The sequence below is a fragment of the Parus major genome, chromosome 6, assembly GCF_001522545.3.
Source record: "Parus major isolate Abel chromosome 6, Parus_major1.1, whole genome shotgun sequence".
Classification (NCBI taxonomy): Eukaryota; Metazoa; Chordata; class Aves; order Passeriformes; family Paridae; genus Parus; species Parus major.
In genome coordinates, this window is record NC_031775.1 from 21,337,982 (window position 1) to 21,363,071 (window position 25,090).

Consider the following 25,090-nt stretch of genomic DNA (forward strand, 5'->3'; position numbering starts at 1 on the left):
CTCAGGGCCCTTTCTAAGCATCCATCTGATACCGGAGACAGAATTCCTCTCCACCTCTTCTCCTGCACTCAGCATCTCCCTTGCAACTTCTCCAAGACTCTTTGGTTTGATTTCCAAGTTCTGACATAGTCATTAGTTACAAAGAGCGATTACTTTGGTGGTTGTTAAGTCATTTTTTAAATGGCTCCAGGCAGCATCAGAGAATAAAGAAACAAAATACCCATGAAAAGAGTTAATCACAAATTACTAATTATTTCCCCCCTCCCTCTGCACTCTTTCCTCCCCAAATCATGAAATATTATCCCCATGAAGAAAGGAAAAGGTCTGTCCGTTTGTGAGCCCTTCACGGATTTTATACACCTAATTCATCAAATGAGAAACACTTCCTGATCATCCAGGATTATTTTGAGAGGTGAGCTCGTGACCCCCGACCTCTCTGCTGAGAGCCACGGCGAAGGGCAAAGGCTCTGATTTACGTGTCCCGAGATGCAGCCCCAGGCTGCGAGGTGGGGAACGGTGGAGCCTCACTGGCTCAAGGAACGAGCCCTGAAATCCCAGTGAGGGGCAGCCGCTGAGCCGGGCCCTTCATGTGGAGAGATCCCGTGACTCCAAGTGTTTCTGAACCCATTCGGATTTTATGGGGCTGCTGATTTCAAACAGGCCGAGCTCTTTGAACAAAGCACTGTGCATGCCATTCGGAGGTTTGTATTTATTTACCGTGAGGTCTTTTATTCCTCTTTCCAGACAAAATGTACGTGCCAGAAAACAGGTCTTTATCTCAAAGAGTGCAACCAGAGGCACAATCTGGAAGCAGTGGGAGTCTGGGCTCCTACAAATTTTATTCAAAAGGAAAATTTGGGAGATGATGAAAACTGATGAATCCAAGCTATGGAGACATGACTGCTTTCAGGTCTAGATCCACTGGGACATGCTTGATAAAGGTCCCCAATTTGCTTAGAGTAAGGTGGCAAATCTGAAGAATTTCTTGTTGAAAATAATGACTCTTGCAAACACCAAATCCCCTGCTTTCTCCATTCTCCTTCTCCCACAGTACCAAGTATCTACGGTTCCACTGGAGATAGGCCTTTGACTGGGCTAGGGCAAAAATTACTGTTGAGGAATCTAATGCATAAAACCTCTGTTTCAGATGCACGTGCCCCTCTGCCACCCTTTGACCACCAGCAAAGCAAGTGTGTTCATATCACCAAATCCACAACAGAGCTTCTCTCTGGGCCTTGAAGATGTTCAGCATTCAGCTGCAGATACATCTAAATGCCAAAGGTGCCTTTACAAACAGGCAACAGTAAAATCAAGCATCCCCAAGAGATGTGATTTCCAAATCTGTTCCAGCAGCCAACACAAAGCAGAAGGCAGCAGTAACGCTGGGACCTCTCTTCAGAGGAAGACTTGAATATGTCTGCTGGCTGGTGGATATGTAAATCTTCACCTCCCAATATATTTGCAGCCTTTAGGGATGGCTCCATTCACAGAGACATTCTGAACTGCACCAACATCATTTCAACAGGCTCAGATTTTGCCTTTGCATAGTTGAAACACTTGACCTTTTCTGTATGCATTCAGAAGTACATCCTATTTTGCCTGAAAATTAAGCTATTTGTCTAACTGAGATAAATAAATAAATCCCAGTCTCCCAGAACAAGAAGGGGAGTTTGGGAGAAGCATGCTCCCAAGGTAACATTTTTTTCCTAGGACAGAAAAAGCCTATTCTGTTTGCCTAAAAGCTCAAAGTGATGCAAAAGGGGACCATAAGGGAGTATGAAAATGCATTTGAATCAATAGGATAAAGTTAACAGAATCAGGAATAAATAGAATGAATGAAATAGGATAAAAATGCCAGAGGAGATAAAAATGCTAGACTCCACATCGCCTCAGAAATCACTGCTGAAAGAGCAGCAGGGCCAAATTCATCCTGGGTGTAATTCACTTGGCTGTTTCCTCCTGCCATTTAAAGGCTTGGTGGATTTAGGAGCTTTGGGTTGTTGGGGTTTTTTTGCTCCCTGTCAATGATGTCTCAATTCAAATAATGTGTGACATTCTTGGGTTTGCTCCATGCCTGCCTGGCACAGCTTAGGGTCTGGCTTCTATAAATGGCAGCTTCCCATGACCCAGCAGCTCTGCTCTGGCTACTGGAGCATCCAGAAAGGTGCCTCCATATGAATTTGGGTGATTAATTTAAAGCAGCCATATTTGCAAAACAGTTTTTATGCTTATATAACAGACTCAATTCTGATTCAACAAGCATGCTGGCAGCCAGGCTTTGCTTCAAATGTGTTTAAATCTCTCTGGCTTTAAAAAGAGTTTATGCTTGTGCTTTAAGTGAAGCAGGTGTTTTGTGGATTGAGTCCCTGAATCCTTTTCACAGAAGCACCATCTTCCCATAGTCCCTTGAAGACAGCAGTGAGAGGCTTTAGAAGAGATACTCGGGTATTTGCTGGTTGTTTTTCCCAACAGCTCACTGCTGTGCCACAGAGCAGGGCACTCCAGCTCCCCTGGTGTGCTTCACTCCCACACAACCCTTGCTGCACCACCAAAAATATAAAAAGAAAGGAAACTTAAATGTGGTGGAAAGTATCTTTCCTACATACTTGTTCCCAGGGCACCTTGTGAGCAGGTGTAAGTTTTGCATCTCAGCAAAACCATGGACCTGACTAATTTTCTGTTTTATAGAAGGAGAGATGTGCCCCTTCAGAAAGCATCAGTCTCACATAAGCCTTATTCGTAGGTGAGCGAGCTGAGGGACCCCAGCTCCTGGGGCATCCCCTGCAGGTGCCTGCTGGGATTCCCTCACTGGGACACAACACTGAAGCTCACATTCCCATCATTGCAAAAACAGAGAAGTCCCCAGCAGCAAAGCTGCATCAAACACCATGTTGGAAATGTGATGCCCGTGGAGGTGACAGTGCCCTATAGCCCCATGTCTCATAGCATCTGGCTCATCCATGGTGCTGCTCTGGGACCAGCCCTTCATCCCACCACCTTGGATTTCTGACCCAACTCCCAATCCCAGGCTGAATTTTGCTTAGTTTAGGAGACTTGAATGCACCACCCCAGGCAGGATGGCTTCAGGCCATCAGCTAAAATAGCTGCTTGTCATCATCTCCTTTGTCTGGGCTTCAGACTGACAGAACCTGTCTCCGCTCTCTTTGAGATCCTTTTACACGCAATCTCTTAAGGTCTGACTCCCTTTCCTTTGCTATCTGGTCTGATTATTTTCACCCTGTGCTTTTCTGGGGTCTTTTTCTCTGTTCCTTGTTGTCCCCTTTCTCCCTCCATGTGTACTCTTTTTAACACCCTGGGCAGGGTAGACTCCAGAACTGTCCTACCGTGATTTAGGGTGTCATCCATTCCCCTGCTGTTTTACCTGCTCTGGCATGGTGGGATGTGCTGGTGACCATGGGTTTCAGTCTGTGGGACCAAGCTGGGACCATGTCGCACCTTGGCAGGAGACATCTCGGGGGGGTGCTCTACTTCAGCATTCCCACCCCATTAGTGCCCACCTCCTCTCACCGCGGGACAGGTGAATCACATGAACCTCAGCAGTGTCATGTGGCTGCACCAGAGAGGGATGGTCAGAAGGATGATCAAAGGAGACACGTCAAACTGCCCCATGCTGTGCCATGGATTCCCTTCACAGCAGGCTGCCCCCAGAGTCGGGTGGCCAGTGCAAGCCAGAGCACTCTGACAGCACAAACAATTCCTCCCGGGTCAAGGACCTGGCACAGTGCTGGGTATCACTTAACTCCCAGACGTGGATGGCACAGGCTGGGGGGTTTGACTCATGTCAGTGGGCTGGACCCCTTCCCAAGGAGCTCAGAGCTCAGAGCTCTGAGCCACTCAGAGCCACTGCTGGGAACAGCATAGGGAAACATAGCAAGGCAACGATTGGCTCTGCCACTGACTGTGCCTTGATTTTCATATGGCCCAGACTGAGGTATAGGCAAAGTCAGGGTGCCAGGGCTTTCCTCTGCCATAGCCCTTGAGGGATGATCTCCCCACCAGAAAGGAGGAAGGAGGAAGGAAGGAGGTGCTTTTCCTGAAAGTTACTTTGATGCTCTCTGCATGTGTAAAATCAAGACTATCGCTCCAGTGGTTAAATTAAGCAGAGCTATCATGAAAGGGCAGCTCATGGTAGAGCATAATTCACAGTAGTGGCCTTCTGCAGATGGCTGACTCATGCTTCACAGCAAGGACAGCACCCCAACCTTGTCTAGCATCCTTTAAGCAGGGCTGATGCGCACCCTGCTGCCTTGCTGGGCTGCACCTTGCACTGGGGAAGTCCTTTGGCCTTAAGGAGTTCTTTTCCCAAAAGAAGCAGAGTCCAGGCATGAATACACTTGCAGGTGAGAGACTGGAGTTGGAGGCCAGGATGTCATCCAACCCCTCATCATGCAGGGTCCTGCCTGCTGAAGTGTCTCTGAACTGGATCAGGACAGAGGAACCAAGCCCAGCCCATATGGGTGGGTTAAAAGAGAGATTACACTTTCTAGAGCTTTTAAAAGGGGTGAATGTCAAATGCAGGCTCATCAACAACACCACACTCCTGCCCCCTCAAAACTCAGTGTGCAGGGACACTTCCTTTGCAGGTCTGGGAGTGCCGGATTTGGCGCACCAGGAGGTCTGCAAGGGAATGAGGCACAGTGGTCTGTGATCACACATCAAGCAAAGCTCAAGACTTTGTGCTGCTGTCTTCTCCCAAGCAGGGAGATGGACGTCAGCAGGCTCTATCAGTGTCATCAGGTCACTCTCTTTCCAGTTAGAAATGAGTTGTTACACTGAAAATAATTGACCCTTAATGCCAGCTGCAGGGACCAGAGCATGCATTGCCACGAGGTTATGCTCCTTCCAATCCATCTGCTGTCCCTGTGCTGAGCTCAGATGTCTCTTCTTCTCCCCCAGCCCCCAGCTCTCCTCTCAGCTTTCAGAGCCACCCTGGTTTCTGGGATGTGCATGTAGCCTTTCCCTTCTCCCATCACCTTCACTGCCCCACAAAGATGAGTCCAGTCCCTCTGGTATAATCCAGGAGGGATCCCTGTAATTCAGGAGGGACCTGGAAGAAGACTTGGCTACCCAATATCCATTGGCTCCTTGTGGGACATCACTCACGTGAATGTTGCAAAGGTGACATTCTTCTCACTTCACTTGAGCTACGGCTCTGGTGAAAATATCAAGAGACCAGCATTTCCAGAGAGAATTACTGACACTGATGGGGGATGATGCTGCACTTTGAGGGTCCTTGTCACTGACTACTTTCCACTTGTGAACCTCATCAGGCTGGGAGATTTGCTTTCTCTCTGTCCTGAGTCTTTCCATAAGGAGCTGCCCCATCCCAGCAATTTAGACATGTGTTTTTGTGAAAATAAATGGTCAAGTAATACACAGTGATACAGTGGTATAAATGGGCTGGAGCAAACTAATTCCTTTCCTTGACTCTGATCTGCTCTCTGGCCTTGGCAGGGCCATTTCCCACCCCAGTGCCTCTATTTCTCTTCTGCTTCTCTGCCTTCTTAATGCAGCTTTCTTGGAGCGATCAGGAACAGGGAATGATGATTTGGACTGGGGTATCTGGTACCTCAGCAATGGCAATAACTGTGGCTGTTGCTGTACACATATAGGCTTTCCTCCACCCTATAGATGCTAAAGCTCCCTCTGCCCACCCATATTCAACATAGGCTGGATACTGCCCAAGCCTCAGTAGGAGCTCTCTTAGATGCTTTTATGGACCTCTGAGCATGGACTTGCTGGTGGGCATGGAAAGCCACAGCAAGGAGTTGGAGGTAGGATGGGCAGATGTAAAGTGGCTGCTGCTGGAGTGCAGCAGGGCAAACAGCTTTATGCCCCAGCAGTATTTCTCTGTAGCTCTCAGGGAAGGGAAGTCTCAAAGCTGTGGAAGGGAGGGAGCTGGGAAGCAGCACTGGAGAAGCCAGAATTCTTCTGTGCATAGAAATCTCCTAATAGCCATAGCAGTGTCCTGTTGTGCCCAGCGTTTTCAGGGAGAAGACAGCCGCTCAGCAGTGTTCCCAGCCCACTCCCTGCCTTCCCCTTCTGGCAAAGCTGCACAGGCCCATGTAGACAGAGAATGGGCAGCACGAAGCCAGGCTGGCAGCACGGGGCAGGGAGCAGGCAGGTGGGCTGTCCAGGCCTTTGCAGGTGCAGGACTATACAGACAATGCATCTGCCATGCTCGCCTCCCACCCTCTGCGCTGTCTCGTGTGCCGGTCCCATCTTCCCACGTGTCTGCTGCCTGTTTGTCCTCAGTGCCTTTCCTCAAAGGGAACACCCGACCGAGGCTCAGCGATGCATTGCCATTTCCACCTGAATTGGTGGCACAGCAGGCACAAGGCAGCCTGGCTGCCAGCCTGGGCAGGGCTTCCCAGTGCAGAGCAGGTAGCAGGATCAGCCACGGCTGGGGTAAACCTGGGGCACAACACACTGCAAAATTAACAGTGGCCTGCTACAGCAGAAGAAGAAAAGGCTGATTTACGCCCCCACCATCTCCACGCTGCTTGGCTCCAGCAGAGCTAAAGTGCCGGTTTTGCCTGTACTGGGCCCATTGCGGTGCAAGATCCTGCCAAAGTGTGAGAGGGATGTGTGGTGGAAAGCGTATCAGGGGTGGAATTGTCTACACGCAAATGCTCAACTTTATGTACTTTTAACTAGAGGTGTAACAGATGGTTGCATTTCGGTCCAAGCAGCAGAGAGCCATGCCCATTCCGGCTGGAGCCAATCAATCCCACCACTCTGGGGAAAACGGCAAGCTGGGTTTGGAAGCACGGCTGCCAGCAATCCAGAGGAAGGCTTTGCACAAGCAAACATGGGCCGCTGCCATGCGAAACCAGGGAAACAGGATTAAAGAGATGTCGAGACAGACAGGCAGAGCATGGTGCCGGTGCCGTGGGCTGTTCCCAGAGCAAATGGCAGCAGAGACTGCAAGCAGCCAGGGCTCAGCAAATACACATCGGCCCAACCCTCCAACAGGGACGGAAAAGGAAAGAATCTTCCTGGGGAGGGAAGTTTTAAGGGATAGGGAGGGATCTGCTCCCATGCAGTGATGTCAAGGGCCTGCCTGCAATTCTCTGTCTGCTTGTGACACTCGGCCTCATCTGTCTCCACAGCCCAGAGCTGTTTCTGCAAAGGATGGGGAGTGTCCCCCACTGCCACAACTCCTGCTCTTCATGGCCCCACAGCCAGTGCAACATCTCTCCTTTGAACTCCGTTACCTGTGAGGATTGGCCAGGTAAGTCTGCATGTCCCAACTTGCACTGCTCCATGAGGGAACCCAGGGCAACACAGCTTGGGGTCCAGGGGAAGGACAAACCCAGCCGTGGGAAGGTGGCCAACCCACACGAGGAGACCAGCATAGATGGGGCTGATAGAGCTCCTACCTTAGGCCCCACAAGGGATATTTGTCACTCATTTCTGGGCAGGTTTTGAACTGATGGAAAGGAATACAGTGGTATAGAGCTGTCTCAGTAGGACTAGTTCAGCAGTGCAGTTTAAGGTCTGGAGTATAAGGAGTTAGTTTATGGAAAAAGATTACCCAGTGCTGGTTATGGGAAACAAAACTGGGAGATTACAGTGAGAAGTTTTTAGCATAACAGCCTTCAAGATAATGAAGAGCTGGGGAAAGAGCACAAAAGGAAAATCAGTATGATCACCTCTCTGTGTGTCAGGGTCCTCACCTAAAGCAATGGAGATCACTTGCTGGGAAAAACGCTGTATTTCACACAAATACCAATATGACTGACTACCACTATAGGATGAAGGGCTAGATAAGAACATGAGTTCTTCTAGGTTTTCCAGACCTACATCATGGAATAAAACATTGCACCACATTTTTTCCTCTAGAACTTGCAGATTCATACCTCACTCTTCATCAACAAGGAGCGCTTGAAATCCAGCTGAACCCGCAGTCCGTTTGCAAGGTGCTCAGCAGACAGATGGGGTTTGGAGGGTGCCCTATGGGATGCAGCCTTGGGAGCTGTGTGTTACAGCACTGCAGATCAGAAACTGTAATGGGAGGTCGCAGGAAATAAAGTTATTTTGTTTAATGGCTTCTGGAGACTGAGGGATTTGGGAAAATCACTAGAACTCTGGATCCTGGCAGGAAACCTGTGCTCTGTTTCTGTACTAAGCAAAACCAAGCAGCCAGAAAAAACTGGGAAACAGGTTCAAAATCATGAGAGAATATTTAAACAAATTAAATAAAGAGTGGCTTATCCTTGTCCCTTGCCCTGAGTGTTTTGTGCTTAACCTTCACTCACCTTCAAGGGTATCTCTGTCACCACAAATCTCAGATGAGAAAACCCCCATGTGCAAGCTGAACTGTCCCCAAGTGACATTTTGAGTCAAATGTTAAAAACTTGCAAAATCCAGTGAAGTTGTGAGACTGGGTGACCTGAAGAGTCTGCCCAGCAGGACAATGGTCAGGGTTTAAGCCGTAAAGGACTGTCTAAACAGGGGAGATACCTACAGCAAGGACATTTTGGTCCTTGTTCAGCAGCAGCACCTTCCACCAGTCCAAAAGTCGCATGCGCATGACTGAGACAGAAACACATCCCAGCAAGGCAGCGGGGAGACAGCAGGCAGCCTTCTGCAATTAAAATGAAGTATTTCAAGCAAATCTGGCTCTTTCCTTACTCCTATCACATTGCAAAAGCCTCAGGAAGTCTCCCCAGGGGCTCCCTCCTCAGCCTGGCAGGGTTTGTGTCCCCCACAGTGCCACTGAGGCTTTCACATCACCCCCACAAGGCTGGTGGCTTTAACCTGCTTTAAAGATCTGTTTTCCTTCTCCCCTTCACCTCCTCATTCTCTCTCACAGTCACGTTCCTAGGTACCTCTCAGCAGATGTTTATGGTGTTTTTGTAAAACACTTCCACTTTTTCAAGCTTACCAAACTCTTTCTGTCTCACAGGTGCTCTTGTCTGGAGAGTGCAATGTCATGAAATGACTGCTCTGACATCAGGCATGTTCTCCCCCAGCTCCTCTCCCTCCCCAACAGTGCCATATCTAGAGAAAAACCTTGTGAAGGCTGAGTACACTTGTCCTTACACTTCTGCTATGACCTCCCAAAGCATTATAATTTCATAGCAGGGCCAAAAAGTCCCTTGGATTTAATTTTACAGCTGCAAAGTCCTCCCAGTCCTGAGAATGTGGGGTACACAAAGGCACCAAAACCTAGGTGGGCAAAGGAACAAACCCAGAACATTGCGGGCCATGGGGGGCTCAGGCTGAGGGACAGTCTCGTCCAAACAGTGCTATCTTGGGTGCTGCCAGTGGATTCTGTCTGTTCAATGCAGTGATTCCCAGCTTAGGTTCATTCCAACAGGGCATGTGTGAGCCCCAAAGTCCTGGTCTGCTTTTTCCTGACTTCTCAGAAAACACTGGAGATATTGGCTGACTGGGATGACCTCCCTCCCCACTATTTCTGTTCCACCACATGGCCCCAGTATCCAACCCTTCACATTGACAGCTGTCTTCAATCAACCCCATGTATCAGCCAAGAAACTTCCTCCAGCTCATTGTGGTGATCCAACATCTTCCTCAGGTGTTTGCTCAACCAGGGGCAGCACCAGGCTGCCACATTGCCCACCACACCATGGATGTCATTCTCCCTCTGAGGTGCATCTTGACTTTTCTTGATCTTCTCCATTGAGTACTCAGTCCCGAATGACCAGAGATTCACCTCTCCCATGCCAGTTCCATGCAGGCTGACAGACCAAAGAACTTCTGTGCTGTCAGACAGGGTGAGGAGTGGGTGAGCAGGGATTAAGTGTGTGCCACCTCTTCCTGAACAAGTGCAAACGGATATGGAATTATCAGCTGGCAGATTCATAGCAAACAAAAGGAAGATCTTATCTGCATAGCTGGTAGATCAGCCATGAAACTCATTGCCCCCAGATATCATGGATGCCAAAAGATTATATGGGTAGAACAAGTGGTTAGTTGCATTCATGCAAGAACAATCTATCTGTCTATAAGACTTGAAGGTATCACTTCTGGCTCAGGACTCTGAACCACAATCGGCTGAGGGCTGGGGAAGTATCCCTGGGAAGTGTGACATATACTTACTAAAGTTTGTATGATAATAATATGAAGAATTATATATAATACAGTTGGCTCTTTTGCTCTCTCAGGATGACCAGCAGCAGCATCAATGAAGTCAGGATATGGGGCTAGGCAGAATTTCATTAAACCCTGTATGGCCCTCCTTAGTCTCTCACACAGCCAGTGGCTGTATGGATCAGTACCAGGCCAACTGCCATTAGCACTCCTGCAAATACATAACACTCATGTCACTGAACTGCCTCGTTGCATTTCCAAGGGATAAAGCATCTGATTCTGAGAGGATTCAGACACCCACGTCTCCATGTCAGACCCCTGCCTGTGCTGGGGATAAGCATGGTGTTAAGCTGTATATTTGACTGAGCTCTGGGTCCAAAACCAGACTCTCTGAGTCAGTGTTGTCTTGGGTGTGGATGTCTCAGTCTTTCCTGGAAAGTTATCAGTTAGGGAAAGACTTTTCTGAAAAATATTTCTGAAAATAGCTTCTTGTTTCTCAGGAACAGATTCTTTTCCATTGCTCATCTCTTCTCACCTGATGCAGTAACACTGACTGCTATTTTGCATGATTTCCTGAGTACTCCCAGACACAGCACTGCCTCCTGTGCTCCTGGTCCATGGAGAACCACCCCCATTCCTGGCACAGACAAGTGCCGTGATGTGGAGGTCTCAAAAACTGCCCTGCCCAATGTCCATGAGCAAGCATGGACCCTCTGCCCCTGACCAACAACTTGTAAAGCAGAACAAGCCTGGCCTAGCTCATGCAGACATTTTCAGGTGTGAATCAGCAGCTTTGGGACAGGAAAGCACCTTGAGCATGACACAAGCTGGTCCAGGTTCAGAGAACAACCCATGACTGTCTTCCCCACTATCAGTGTCCTTCCCCACTTGCCTTTCCTCTAACTCTGCCAAAACTCCTGCTTGGGAAAGAGACCTGGGGATGGGGACCAGATGTCACCCCTCCAATCTCAGGGGAAAGTTTTGAAGAGAAAAGGTAAAACTTATTTTCCATTCAAATACAACTAATAATAAAACTAGGGAAGAACAATGCTGGAAATATGCTAAATAAGCAGAAATCTGACTAAACAGAAGTTTTCCACAAGGCATCCAGAAATCTCTGAATTGCTATGAGTGCCTTATTTAGTGGTGTGTGTGCTTTTTGTCCACACAAGTTCCAGTCACTGCAGCCATCAAACATCTTTTAATAGGAGCATTAACTTAAGAACAGCTAACAGTAATATTCCTAGCTGTGTGGAAACAGCATTTTATTAAATGCTTCACACAGATTTTGTATAATAAAGATGAATATATTATATCCTCTGCCTCCCCCAGAGTGAAACAATAATAGGAAAATAAAAAAAAAAAGCCAATAAAGTGAAACATAAATAGAGCATAATGGGACTAGTAGCAAACTGAACCGACTATATAACATCTGCTATTGTTTGCCTGGCAAACACAAACAAGAGGAGAAACCAAGAAAGATTTGAACAGCCCTAGCCTCTTTCCCCTCTGCTGCAAGGAAGCAGCACTGATATCCCAAGCAGATTAGAGCTGACAGAACAGTACAAGGGCAACTTGCAAATTTGTCCTTAAACAAATGTGTGAGATTCCCTTCGCTTCCGTGCATGAAGCAATTTTCACGAGTCTTTTGCTGCCAGGCAGTTTATGTGTGAAAACATTCCTGGGTCTGGTGAGTTCTCGATGCAAACATTCATTCATTTCAGAGCTTACATTTTGCCATGTGTTTGCCTCTCACTATCCTCTGGTTTCTGAAGTTACCTCATCAGCTGAGCCAAAACAAAGCCATGGGAGCCGGGCAACAAATCCTGCCAACTGAGGGGATACAGAAAGAGCTGATACCTATGGGCAAGGCCTTAGTTGGCTTCTGTTTATCAAAGCCAGGGAGCCTGTATCCATTACCTTTGGATAAATCAGGGTAACTAAGGGATCACACTGTGAGCAGAAGGGAAAAAAATTAAGGATTTTTGCCAGGCAGCTCCTTTACAGGTGGTGATCTGGCCAGCTCACAGGTGCAGTAAACCCAGGGCTCTGCATCTGCAAAATTCCAGTCTGTGTTTGTGTTCAAACTTAAATCATAGACATCCTGACTGAAAACAGAACTGGCTGGAAGCTGGGGGAAGGAAAGAAGAGCTAAATGCCTATAAAAGTCATTTTCTGTGTTATTTGTTATCTTGCTTGTAATGATCACACCATGTTTCCTATCTATTTTTACAGTAAGTTGTACTCTGGTCTCCAGAGGCCCCTGGATGACTTATTATTAACGATGTCTTCTTATTATGGATGGTGATTTATTATCAGAATGATTCTATTTGTACTGGGTATGTTGTTCTTCTGCCAGCACAAGGCTGTTGCCATCCTCATAGCAAAAGGTCATGTTCTCGCAGCACAGCATGCCCAGCTCCACTAGGCTGAACTGGTGAGACTGCAGACTGCACATATGTACAGGGCAAAAGGACAAAGACCAAAGAGAGGAGAGGCCCTGGTGCACCCACAGCATTGCAACTGCCCCATAGCAGTGGGGGGCACACGTGATCCACTGGTGGACTTCACATCTCCTTACCCATTGCCCACACTCCTCGTACGTAATGAGGTCACCATTTAGGGATCTGTACCCATCTCAGCAAAAAAAGCCATATCTTCTATAATTTTTACATTGCATTACCAGTCAACAAGTGTTTATTTAGCATAAGGAAATTAAAATAATTTTTCTCTCCTGTCCTTGGAGTCCACATACTCCAAGTTCACAAACACTCCTTTCGCTGTAAATAAAGGTCTGTCTGGAGCTTGGCAATAGGTTCACAGGGCACAGGAGACTTTCAACACCCATTGCTTCACTGAGACTGGAAAAGGCAGCAGGAGCAGGTACACGGTTTTCCAAGCAGAAAATCCCAATATTTAAAGTGAGGGAGAGGAGCTGCTTGTGGGAGGTTAACCTGTGCTCTGGGACAGACCGAGCTAGCCCCTCCAGGCATGCTCTCGGTGCCCTCCCTCTAGTGGCAGCTCCCCGGCCAGGGACCCCTCAAGCTCTGCCACTTCCAGTCTCTCCAGAGGGTGAGGGATGCCCACAACAGCCATCCAGCCCCTTTGCACACCCCAGACCAGGTTATTTCTGCTGTGTGCAGCCTTTATACCTTCCTTGCTCACCCTCTTAGCTCTTGCTGAGGAGCACTGGCTTGTTAAGTTGTAACACCAACGCAGGTAAGTGCAGAGAACCCGACTGGTTTTTCCATGTGCAAGCAGAATCCAGACCCACTGCTGCTGCATATTTGGCATTAGTGAAGACCTGCTTTGCACACCTGTAAAAAAAAAAAACAGCTAAGTGGTCACCAAGGAGATTTCAAACAGAAAAATTGAAGAAATATTGAGGCTGTTCACTACACAGGTTTTACTCAGTGCCCAGGAGAAAAAGTTCAGGTTGTAAACTTCCACAAGACAGAAGTGATTGTAGATCAGCTGAAAAAGAGACCTGGGTGCCAGGCAGGAGGACATGGGAATTTGGTGCCAAGAGATGTCACAAACTGAACAAAATAGAGAAGGGAAGTGGACAGCACTCCAAGATGCTCAGAGGTGGGATCATAAGAGAGATTTTTATAGTGATATTAAACCTCAGAGTTCAGACTCTGAATCTGAAGAGCAGGAATCAGGAAAGTACCTAACAGAAGAGATTTTTTTTTCACTCCAGCCTCCTCCAGGAATCTCTTTCCTCTCTTTCCCCATCATACCTCCATGTAGCACTGGAGACTGGGAGACAGTCTGATCTGACAACGATCAGTACAGAAATGCTGTAAGCTGACAGCAGCTATTATGCAGGATGGAAAATGCCAGTCACCATTACAGGATGCTAAAAGTACCCATAGAAAGAGCTCTGCCTGAAACATGACCATCTGAGGAATGTGTCTAAGGTTCCCGAAACAGAAAGCAGAATAAAACAAACTTATGTATAAAGCCTCTCATCAGAGATGTTTGCTGGTCATGGACAAACTGTTGGGGAAAAGTTCCTTTATGAGGCAGATCTGAGGATGCAGAGAGCAGCTTGGCACTGGAGAGCAGTGCAGTGGATCCTTGTGTCCAGCAGCAGAGGCTGGGAGAGGTTTAAGAATCATCTTTTGAACCCTGGCTGGAGATGGAGGCCACAGGAAGGCAAGGGTATAGCCTGGCCTTTGGTGAGAGGAACAGAGGAATAGAGAAGAGGAAAGCTGCAATACCCTGTCTGGGTCTGGGGGATGTGTCTGCTGCTAAATGCCCCTGCAGTTTGGAATAAAAAGGGTCATCTGAGGCCTTGCAAACTTACCTCATGTGTGAATTGAAAGACAAGTGAACTGTTGTTTGACCCTACCTCTAGCTGCTACCCATTCATAACAGGATCTAAGAGGGACAAGAGGAACAAACATGCCAAGTCTAACATGAAGAGATGTATTTTAGGGAGAGGTTTCTTTCCAGCAGCACTTCTCTGAGCTTGGAGGGCTCCTGCAAGGCCAGACAGAGTAGGATGAAAAAAAAGAGGGATGAAAAAACAGGGAGACTGAAATAAAGAAGTGAGAAGGAGGAACAGCCTCACAACACCAAAAGTTGGAAGAGATCACAGTCAAACTCTGGCTTTTCATCTTGGTGCTGCTCTTGCAATGGATGGAAATATTAGTTTTTAATTAATTTTCTTACTGCAGTTGTTGGAAGGGGAATCACCTTCAAAAAAAGAAATACAAATAACTGCTTTAACAGGAAACTTTTCCTGCTGTAATTTATTGGAAGGCAAAATGAGCTCCGATTACATTATCCACCCGCACAGTGCTGGCAACGTGTACTTCGGATATTGCGCTATAATCCAATGACTGCTCCTGAATTATTAACACCAAGTTGTTATTAGAAGAAGTTGCCTGCCTTATTTCCGCCATTCTCCCCCCCCACTCCCTTTATTAAGTTTCAATTGATTCCCCACACCTCCTCCTGCCCCCCAAAAATGAGCCTTCGCCTCCCCGGCTCTTTCATAGCTGCCACAAACGTTACTTGCATTTGGCAGCCTGGTGAATTATTCACGCGTGCCGGGAGCGGCAGAGATATTACAGGTCTCGGAGGAGGCAGCGCGGCTCGGCTGTCACAGTCCTGGGTGGCTGTGTCGTTTGTTCCCCCCCCCTCCCCCCGCCAACCAACCAAAGTTTTGTGGAGCCTCGAGAGCTTAACGCAGTTGCGGGGCAGGGAGAAGTCTTGCGGCAGACCCTCGGCAGCTTCTCCCCCAGGGGAAGCGAGGGATACCCGGGGCCGGGTTGAGATGGACATCACCTCGGGTCTCGACACTCCCAGAGCAGCTCCGCGGGGGCCAGAGGTGACAAGGGAACCCAGCGCTGTTCGCTATTTCCAGCCGCCTCCGGGCGCAGCTGCACGGGCCAGGCGCCGTCTGCCCCCGCCACCCCAGCGCCCAGCCCCGCCGTCCCACGGTCAGCTCCGTGGCCACCCCTTCCCCCCTTCCATCCTCTTCCCTGGAACAGAGGGGGACTGGAGAGAAGGGGGCGGCTGCTCCCCAAACGAAAACAAAAGTGACCCAGTGATAACTAGCAATTGATAAAAATCAAGGTCTCGCCTTGCCTGGAGCTGGGACAGGCACGTCCCGACTGTTTTTCCCAGGGAGCTTGAGTCCTACTGGATTTCTTGGCCTAGAAAATAAAATACTGGAATGTAGAAGATTAAATACGTTCAGACACTCCTATTGACCCTTCTCCCACGGGAACTCCTAGAACGGCTACAGGGGAAACCCGGGGGTCTGGCTGGGGAGCCATCAACGCAGACTGGTTCTCTAGCCCCAACAAACCCCAGGGAATCCCTAAAATTCTTCGGGAGTGGTGGGACGGGAAGGTCCCCCGGCTGTGCCAAGAGGAGCGACAACGTACTGATTCGGGACATTTGGGATGGGGGCACCCCCGCGTTTCTCCCCCGCTCTGGGAAATGCTCCCTGGGACCCCACGCAGGGTGATGAGTTGGCTGGTTGTTCCACCCCGGTCGTTCCTTTGCCTTGTGCTCTAAAACGGTTTGTGGGGGAGACGAGCTCCCCTATACCCTTTACTCAAGCCCAAGAGATGCCCGCTTACACCGGGTCAGGGACCTGCCCAAAGTGAGGTTCCCCCCCTCTCCCGGCCCCACAGCGGGACAGCGAGAGCGGTGCGAGCACCGCCGCGCCAGCTCCACTGTGCGGGGACTTTGCGGGGGGGAAACAAATCGGCCCCAGGGGTGGGCAGAAAGTGAACGGACTCTGCAGCTCCGCTGGTCTCGGCGCTGCTGAGTCGCCCCGAGAGCTGGTTTGCAAACGAAAATCCCCAGGAGAAGTCGGGGAGCTGGGCAGCGCACCGCCCGTCTGCCCGAGGAGGGCTGCTCCTCGCGTCCCGCACCTGGGCGGGTTTCTGGGCCCGCCGATTTCGTCCCTGGTCGGCCCCATTCAGGTCCTGGCCCCGCGGCCCAAGACCTCTGAGGGAACAGCGACTTCTCCATCTTTGCCGGGGAAAGTTGGGGGCTTTTATCGGGCCACGTGTGTCCCAGCCGGGCCGGGCCGGGCTCCTTGCCTCTGACCCCGGCTCCCAGGCCGGATGCGAGCACTCCGGTCGCATTTATTTTTAGTGCAGAGAAGTTTCTTCCTCTGCAGAGAGGTGGTTACGAGGAAAGGAAGGGTCTGCCGATAACTGTACAACGAGCTCCAGAAATGGGCTCTGCTGGGGAGCTTCTCCCCAACCCCACAGCATTCCCCGGTACCCCGGCGTCCCCTCCCCATCACAGCTGGGAGCCGACGGGCGCCCAGCTAGGGACAGTTGTTTTCCAAAGAGAGCAATGGCGAGCAGTGCCCGGCGGCGATGGGATCAGGGGATACCTGTAGGCGCCTTTTACAGACCGTTTTTCAATAGTGGACTGGGACAGGGACCACAGACCCTGCTGTGGCTCTGCGTGCTCCGTTCTTCACCTCGGGTCCCATCGGGGCCTCTCCTCCCCTAAGCGCTCGTAGCTCCAAACTTGGAGGGCTGTTTGAAGACTAAAACAGATATTTCTTAGGTTCCCGGCTGGCCCTCCCGGTCTTTGAGAGATGCTGTGCCAAGACTAGCTACCAGCTCGAGGGCACGGAGTTTTGCCCCTCTCCACGCTGCTAACAGGGAGTGGTAAAGTGTTTAGACGACTTAAACTAGGCAGACATAGCTGGGAGCCATGCACGGCTCAGCTATGCCGGGAAAGGAGGTGTCATTTGTACGCAGTTACTTTGGTGATCAACACTTGAATGATATATGCCGCCTGCTTTAATTATATTCCTGTGACATTTTCCTGGACAGGAGCGGACCGCACACAGCCAGAGCCGGGCAGCCCCGGGAGCGTCCTGCTGCTGCCCGCCAGGCCCGGGACTGTTCCGGGGAGGGCAGCTATGTCGACACCCCGAAATACGGTTCTGAAGGCAAGGGGAGAGGCTTTCAAAGATGCTGCTCGTAGCCAGAGAATTTTTTTTCTTTCTTTTTTTGTTGGTTTTGTTGGGGTTTTTTTTTGCGTGTGTCCCCAGTCACGACTAGTTCTGGATTCAGCGGCAGTTTTCTCCTCTGCGAAGAGGAAACGCCGCAGCTTTATTCGCTTTTCTTCCACGGTGGAAGGCAGGCACAGGGAGCGACATTTCCCCAAAGGTTTCGGGGGAAGCCCTCATCCATCCCCCGGGACATCCAAGGGCCGCCGTACCCCTCAGCCCTGCTTCCCCCGCCTCTCTGCCGGGGACCCGACTCAAACTTCTGCCTGCACCAGGAGTAGGTCAGTTCCAGGTCTCACTCAGAGGGGCTGTAGCAGGCAGAAGCGGGGGGCGGGGGGGGAGAGCGTTGGATGAGGGTGTTCTTCCCCAAACGACCTCAAAGCTGGGACACACGACCAGCAGCTGCCTCCCGGCGGGACGGACAGAGAAGCCCTGCGGGATGCGAAGTTCCGTGGCGGTGGCTGGAGCAGGCCCCCGGCTGTCCCCTGGGCTCCCTTGCTCCCGGGGCCCTCCGAGGGCAGTAAAATACAATGGGACACGCCGGAGGGCACTGAAGGTCCCTAATTCGGGGCTGGGGCCAAACGGGCTGCCAAAAAAGAAAATTAAAATCATTAAATTCCGAAGGATGAGGAGCGGGGATGAAGAGCTCTCTCCCTAAGCCGGGCTGGGGGCGGCCCAGCCCACCCCCGGTGAGCAGAGAGGGAGTCGTTTGCGGGGAGAGAGATGCAGCGGTTGCAAAGGAAAAGTGAGCGCAGAACAAACGAACCCAAATTCGCCAAAGGCAGCACCGGGCAGCCGAGAGCACAGCGGATAGGGGTCGATCGGAGCCTGCCGGGACAACCACCGAGAGCTGGGGTACTCGGAAAAGGGGGCCGGGTTCTGCCCCCTTCTCTCTCAATCACCCTTTTTCTCAGTAAGGTGCTATGTGGGGAGGGACGCTGGGCACCAGGGCAGGCTACAGGCCTGGAGCCACCGAGCTGAGCTACTCATGCAAATCATGAACCCGGCTATGCCCTGCCAGGGAGCGGCCCAAGAAAACGAGGAAGGGTCCCTCTGTGTCGGGAAGTCTGTACTGAGGCTGCTGTCCGTCCTTCCCCGGGCTCTGCCCCTATCGGGAAGCCAAAAGAAAAAAAATAAAGTAGGGTGCTCTTAAAGCCTTGTCCTCCCGCTTAGGAAGAGAGAAGAGACACAGGCTGGGGGGACAACAGGGAATCCAAAATGGTGTGCAGGATTTCGCTGTGTCTGAAGCACTTTTGCTCGTGCCCTGAGCCAAACGGGCTGTTCCAGAGACAGGGGCTTAAGTTGCTCCCGTGTCCACACTCCGCTCTGCGGGAAACGCTGCAGCCGGTAACCGGCTGCACCTAAGAGCATCCCATACACCCACCAGCCCGCCCAAACTCGCACCGAGGAACGAAGCTATTTTTCTTTCGTTTCCCCAACCCCCCCTCCCCTTTTTATTTTTTTTTTAAATCTTATTTCTGTAATTATAACACCAGCACCCCGGCTGAGTTCTCAATAAAACCTGGATCCTGACATAAAACGCCACACTGGAAAACAATGCGAAGGGACACAAGGGAGAGGAGGAAAGTCTCTAATTGGTTAAAATATGTTTAAATCACTTCATAAAACCCAAGCAAAGCGAAGCAAATAATCCACCTAGCAAAGCAAAGAAGCCGGGCGATTTAGAATCAGTGTAATTCGCTCCCCCCCGACCGACTCCCCCCATCTCCTCGCAGTATTTGATATGATGAATAACCCAATATAGGCCTTTAAAAATAGGTCACTGCATAAAGAGACTCCCAGAGAGCTATAAAAAATGGGAAGAGGGCGCTTTAAGGAGAGGAGCCATTTGCTTCTTTTGTGCTTGTTTGGTACCTAGCGGCCTGGGAGCTGCCAGCCGTCCTCCTCTTGGCCCTCAAGGTGAGGAGGGAAAGTTGGGGCCGGATCCAAGCCCCTGCCTCTCTTCCTGCCCCACCGCCCCTCCAGCCACCGCCCGGCCCGTCCCGGCCCGGCCCGGCCCGCGGCTCCTGTCCCGGCCGGGCTGTCCCCGGGGACCGTGAGGTGTTCACGCCCGCAGTGGGGTCCAAGCTGTTCACCCCGGCTCTGGGCTTTGTCTCCGTCCCTGCGGAACAGCGAGACAGAAGCGGGATGGTGATCCACGCTGAAATACTAAGGAGCTGGCCTGGCCCCGCCGAGACCCGAGCGGGGCCGGGTTCCCCAGAGTGGGTCTCCCGGCAACTCCCGCCACCCCTGCCCCTCTCCAGAGCCGCCCATGGGCTCGTAGCAAAAGGACTCGGGCTAGAAACCGGCCTTCCCCGACTCTTTCCCCCCGCGCTGCTCCCGGCCAGGACCACCCGGCGCCACCGAAGCCCAAGAAGCAGCCGGCATCTCCGAAGGGCTCCCGGCCCGCAGCCCGCCACGCAATCCCTCCGTGGGCTCTCCCGACACTGGGGGGGCCCTGCTCCCGCCCCGGCCCCCGCAGCACTCTCCGACACAGGGCGCTGGGAAAGAGGAGCACGACAAATTCGGCGGAAACCTTCGGGTTTTATTTGAAAGGAAAGGTCTGCCTTACCTGGAACCAGGCTCTCCCCTTCTTCCCCTCATAAAAAAAAAAAAAAAAAAAAAAAAAAAAAAATTAAAAAAAATCAAACTGCTCTGGGTAGAGCTGGAGAGAGACATTTTGAATAACCTGGTAGCAGAAATTAGCAGGAGGGAGAAACAGAAGGAAAAACAAAAAAAATCTCGGGGCAAGGAAAAAAAAAGATACAGCCGGATATTTTTCGGTTTGTTTTGTTTTCGCTTATTATTATTTTTCACTATACTGTATTATCCTGATGCAATAAAGCCTGGTTTGTAATGTAATTTAAAAATATATATGTCCAAACAAATAGCAGGGCCAGAATATGACAAGTGCATTCAGCATTATAATTCAACTGGGCTCCACCTCCATACCGCCTCCTAATTAATGGGTCTCCGAACTTGCAAAAGCCTGCATTGGACAGAGAGAGAGAGAGAGAGAAAGAGAGAGAGAGAGAGGGCGAAAAGTGTCATTGAAGATAATTGATTACCTCCCAATCAACAATAACTTGTTAGCAATAGTCAATTACCCCATCTCTTCTCGCTTCTTTCCCCCTGGTCCGAGGTCTCGGTGCGAGGGCTGCTCTTCCCCTCGGCGAAGTCTGCTTTTTCTTTTTCTTTTTTCTTTTTTTTTTTTTAATTATTTTTTAAAATAATTTTGGGGTGGGTATTCGCTTGGGGTGGGGGGCAGGGAAAGTGCTGTGATTTGGGGTGTTTCTTAAAATAGCAGCTAGAAAGAGAAAGAAAGAGGAGAGACAGGGAGAGAGAGAGAGAGAGAGAGAGAGAGAGAGAGAGAGAGAGAGAGTAGACAGAGAGGAGGGGGGGAAATCTCCGACCCAAAACCCTGGGACAAGAGGTACGGCAGGACCACCTCTCGGCGAGGGACCGACGGCAGCTCCGCTCCGCGCCCGCCCGCCGCCCTGCCCGCCCGGCCCGCCGCCCGACGTGGCTCTCCCCGGGAGGACCCGGGGCTCCTCCGCCGGAGTTGGAGGTGGGCTTCAACTTTTGCTCGCTGTCTTCGCCGCCGTCACCCCGCGGTCCCGCCGGGGGCTTCTCCCCGCGGCAGCGCATCCCCGTCGCGGGTGGGGAAGGCAGCCCCGTGCAGCCCGGCCCCACCATGACTTCCAAAGAAGACCCCAAGCCCTCCTCGGGGGAAGAACGGCGGAGGAGCCCCTTGGATCACCTCCCACCGCCGGCCAACTCCAACAAGCCCCTCACACCCTTCAGTATCGAGGATATCCTCAACAAGCCCTCGGTGCGGAGGAGTTACACCCTCTGCGGAACGGCCCACCTCCTCTCCGCCGCCGAGAAGCACCCCCCGGCCGGGCTGCCCCTCTCCGGCCGGGCGCTGCTTTCCCAGACCTCGCCCCTCTGCGCCCTGGAAGAGCTGGCCAGCAAGACCTTCAAGGGGCTGGAAGTCAGCGTGCTGCAGGCGGCCGAAGGTAAGCACCTCTCAGAGTAGGGGAGTCCTCCAACGGGTGGGTGCCCCGCTCCTCCCTACGGCCTGTTTTTTTCTTCTCTCCTCGTCCCCCGCCATCTACCAGGGTGTCGCATGGGGTGGGATGGGGGTTCCTGGGCGGCCGGTACCCGGCAGCATCCTCCCCCCGTGGCCTTCGGGGCTCGGGAGAAGGGGCTCTGCCCCGCTCCCTCCAGATACCGACAGGGCAGGGGTGTGGGGTCCGGGGGCTCGGGTCGGGGTGGACACGGGAAACCGGGGACAATCTGGCGGCTCGTCGGCAGGCCGGGACGGGATGACCATCTTCGGGCAGCGGCAAACGCCGAAGAAGCGTCGGAAGTCGCGGACGGCCTTCACCAACCACCAGATCTACGAGCTGGAGAAGCGGTTCCTCTACCAAAAATACTTGTCGCCGGCGGACCGGGACCAGATTGCCCAGCAGCTGGGGCTCACCAACGCCCAGGTCATCACCTGGTTCCAGAACCGCCGCGCCAAGCTCAAGAGAGACCTGGAGGAGATGAAGGCCGACGTGGAATCGGCCAAAAAGCTGGGCCCCAACCCCGCCGTGGACATCGTGGCCTTGGCCGAGCTGGAGCCCAGCGCCGAGGGAAGGGGCAAGGCACGGCCCGGGTCCCCGCCGCCCCCCGCCGCCGCCCGGGAGCCCGGCGCTCCGCCACCGCCCCGCCCCGCCTCGCCCCCCACGGAGCGGCCCCGCAGCCGCCGGGACAGCGAGGAGGAGGAGGAGGAGGAGGAGGAGGACGTGGAGATCGACGTGGATGACTGAGGGGAGGCCGGCGTCCCCCCCCATGTCCCTCCCCCCCCCATCCCGTCAGCTCCAAACCGGCACCCTCGGTCCCCATCCCGGCCCCGGCAGCGCGGCGGGGCGGCTGCTCCCCTCGGTCGGAGCAATAAGCAATAGAACCCCACCACAGACACACACCCCCGATGAATTTAGGGTAGAGTCGAGATCCCTCCGCCTGCCACATCTTCGGAACGGTGCAATTACGGACGGCTTCTGTATAAATATTTAAACGTATATATTGGATTTTTTTTCCTTCCCCCTTCTTTTTGAGGTTTTGATTATTTTTTTTTAATAGCTATCAGTGATGATTGTTTTATCTATAAGGGAGACGCATAACCTTGGAATAAACCTGGCTTCCAACAGATGTTTGGGAAAGCAGTTGTTTTCAAAGACTTCCGAAACAAACCGCTTTAGAGAAGATTTAAGTTAGGCTTAAAACGGCAACAGCAAAAAATTAAATTAGCCGCTTTCCTTTCCTTGCATGTTTCAGATGTGCACGAACTAATTTTTTTTTTCCCTTTAAAAATATTTTTTCTTTCACAATCTTAGGAACTTGGGGCTGGGTTATAATGCAAGTTGAAAAATATATACTTTCTTTTTTTCCTAGAGCATAGAGATTTGTCTCCAATGCAATTTCTGCCTCATTTTACCAATTAAAAGCTATTTTTACCATTTTCTGCTATTGTTGTGCTTTTATTAAAAAGCTGCCTTTCGTATTTTTGATATGAAGGTGGTAACAAAACAAAAAAAAAAGAAAAATTTAAAAAATCCTAGAATTATTTTTTACTCTTTTTAGAATTTTTTGCATGCTATGGAAACAAAAAAGAACAAATCCCAAAATCAATACATTTAAATATTACACTATAAATTTAAAAAAAAATGTACAGATTTAAGACTTGTTTTTGTTTGAATTGTACAAATTTTAAAAGGCCTGCTATTTAAGTTCCGATAGGGACAATGTTGCTTTATTTACTGTCTCTTAGAATTGTACAGATAGTTCCTTTTTTCCGATACAATAAAATCTTTACCATTTTAATATACTTTTAACGTCCTTCATTTGTGACTGAAAAAAACACCCCTCTGGTCCGAGGCTACACCAGACTTTTCCCCCACAGGGATGTCCCATCCCTTTTGCATTTAAAGTTACTCTTGGAGCAGTACCTGCTGGAAAAATTACGGGAAAGGAGCACACGAGCGAGACCAATATTATTATTTAATTTATTTTTTCTAAGTCTAACGCCAGGCAGAGTTTAGCAAAGGAAAAGCGCGGAGCATCGATAAGGCCGGAGGTGCGGGCAGCGCTTCCCGGGAGCGGGGGATGCGAGGCGGCGGCGGGAGGGCGAAGGGGCGAGCGGGACCACTGGGACCCCGGGATCCTCCCGCTGTCAGCAGGGCACTTCCAGCCTGAAATTGCAGGGGGAAAAGAGGGGCAGAGAAAAAAAAAATAATAGAAAGAGAAGAGAAATGCGAACGGGAGCAAGGAGTTATCAGCGATTTGGACAAAAGGAGCGGGGTGTGCCGCGGGGGGAGCTTCCCTCCGCCCGCCGGGCCAAGCCTCCCCTCCTGGGCAAAAGCTGCCATGAGGACATGGGGATGGAAAATGTTTCTTTTCCTCCCTTTAATTCTTTTTCCTTTTAATTTTCTCTCTCCTGTTTGTTTGGGGTTTTTTTTCCCGATCATTTTTTCTTTATTTTTTCCAGCCAAAATTAAAGCTCTGGTGAATGTGTTTTCTCTTGGCAGCGTGACTTGCCTTTGGAGTCGAGCAACGTGTGTTTCTCCCTATTCTTTGCAAAATTTATGTGAGAAAGGCAAATCTGGTGTACAGTGGTGGAGTCGGCAGAGAAGTGTCCACATAAGACAGGGTTGGTTTGTGGGTTGGATTTTTTTTTTTGGTCCAGTTTCTCCGAGGCTAAATAAATCTTTCTCCTCTTTGAGAATGGATGGGGTTGTAATTTTTAGCGTAAAGCATGAAAACTGGGGACAAATGAGCCCTCTTCTCTGAAGTGACAAGCGACAATGGAGCATATACAGCCTCCTGCGGTTCGCCATGCTGAAACAAGCGTGCCCCTCCACAGCAGAGAGAAGGCGAGCGCTTGGAGACCATATGGTTTTTGAATTTTCTTCACAATTTCCAGACAATTTGATGGATTAGGTTAACCCTCCCTTCCACTGTTTAACTCCACAACAATGGGAGCAGAGCTGTTCTCCCTTCGTCGGGGCATCTGTGCGCTTCTATTCTTTTTTCTTTCTCTCTTGGTATTTGGAACAAGCCTATGAATTACAATGAAATTCACTTTCCTTTAGTATTATTTGGAAGAGCACTTGTTTTCCGCCACCTCCCGCCCCCACTCCGCCATCCCCTCTTTTTTCTTTTTTCCTTTTTTTTTTTTTACCTCCGAATGATAGCTTTGACTTCTGTCCAGATCTCTCGGAAAGCCTTCAATCTTGTCCTTAAGTGTTTTTATGCTAAACAGGGAAATCGTAAATGCTGAGAAACTGTGACATTTATGTGAAGATCTAGTTAAAGGGCTTTATTTGTTTTCTTTATCTTTTTTTTTTTTCCCCCCATTCCCTCTCCTGTTCCCCCTCCTCTCCTGTCCCCTCCCTCCCCCCAGTCTTTTATTCTTTTGTCTTGGAATGGATTTAATGAGGCTGCAAACAGTACAATTCACTA

General features: G+C 50.6%; 1 protein-coding gene across 1 annotated transcript; it reads left to right on the forward strand.

The window, feature by feature from the left end:
• The first annotated feature begins 20,023 nt into the window (after positions 1-20,023).
• On the forward strand, positions 20,024-23,456 carry LBX1 (ladybird homeobox 1). The gene is made up of 2 exons (XM_015632501.3): positions 20,024-21,600; positions 21,899-23,456. Exons 1-2 carry the CDS (start codon positions 21,276-21,278, stop codon positions 22,396-22,398), a joined length of 825 nt encoding a protein of 274 aa, XP_015487987.1. The 5' UTR covers positions 20,024-21,275; the 3' UTR covers positions 22,399-23,456.
• The last annotated feature ends 1,634 nt before the right edge of the window (positions 23,457-25,090 follow it).

What these genes read in the sequence shown, in the direction of transcription:
- LBX1 (XM_015632501.3), top strand. Translation starts at nt 21,276, where the DNA reads ATGACTTCCAAAGAAGACCCCAAGCCCTCCTCGGGGGAAGAACGGCGG. An exon ending in CGTGCTGCAGGCGGCCGAAG is followed by an intron (nt 21,601 to 21,898) that starts GTAAGCACCTCT and finishes GCTCGTCGGCAG; the next exon opens with GCCGGGACGGGATGACCATC.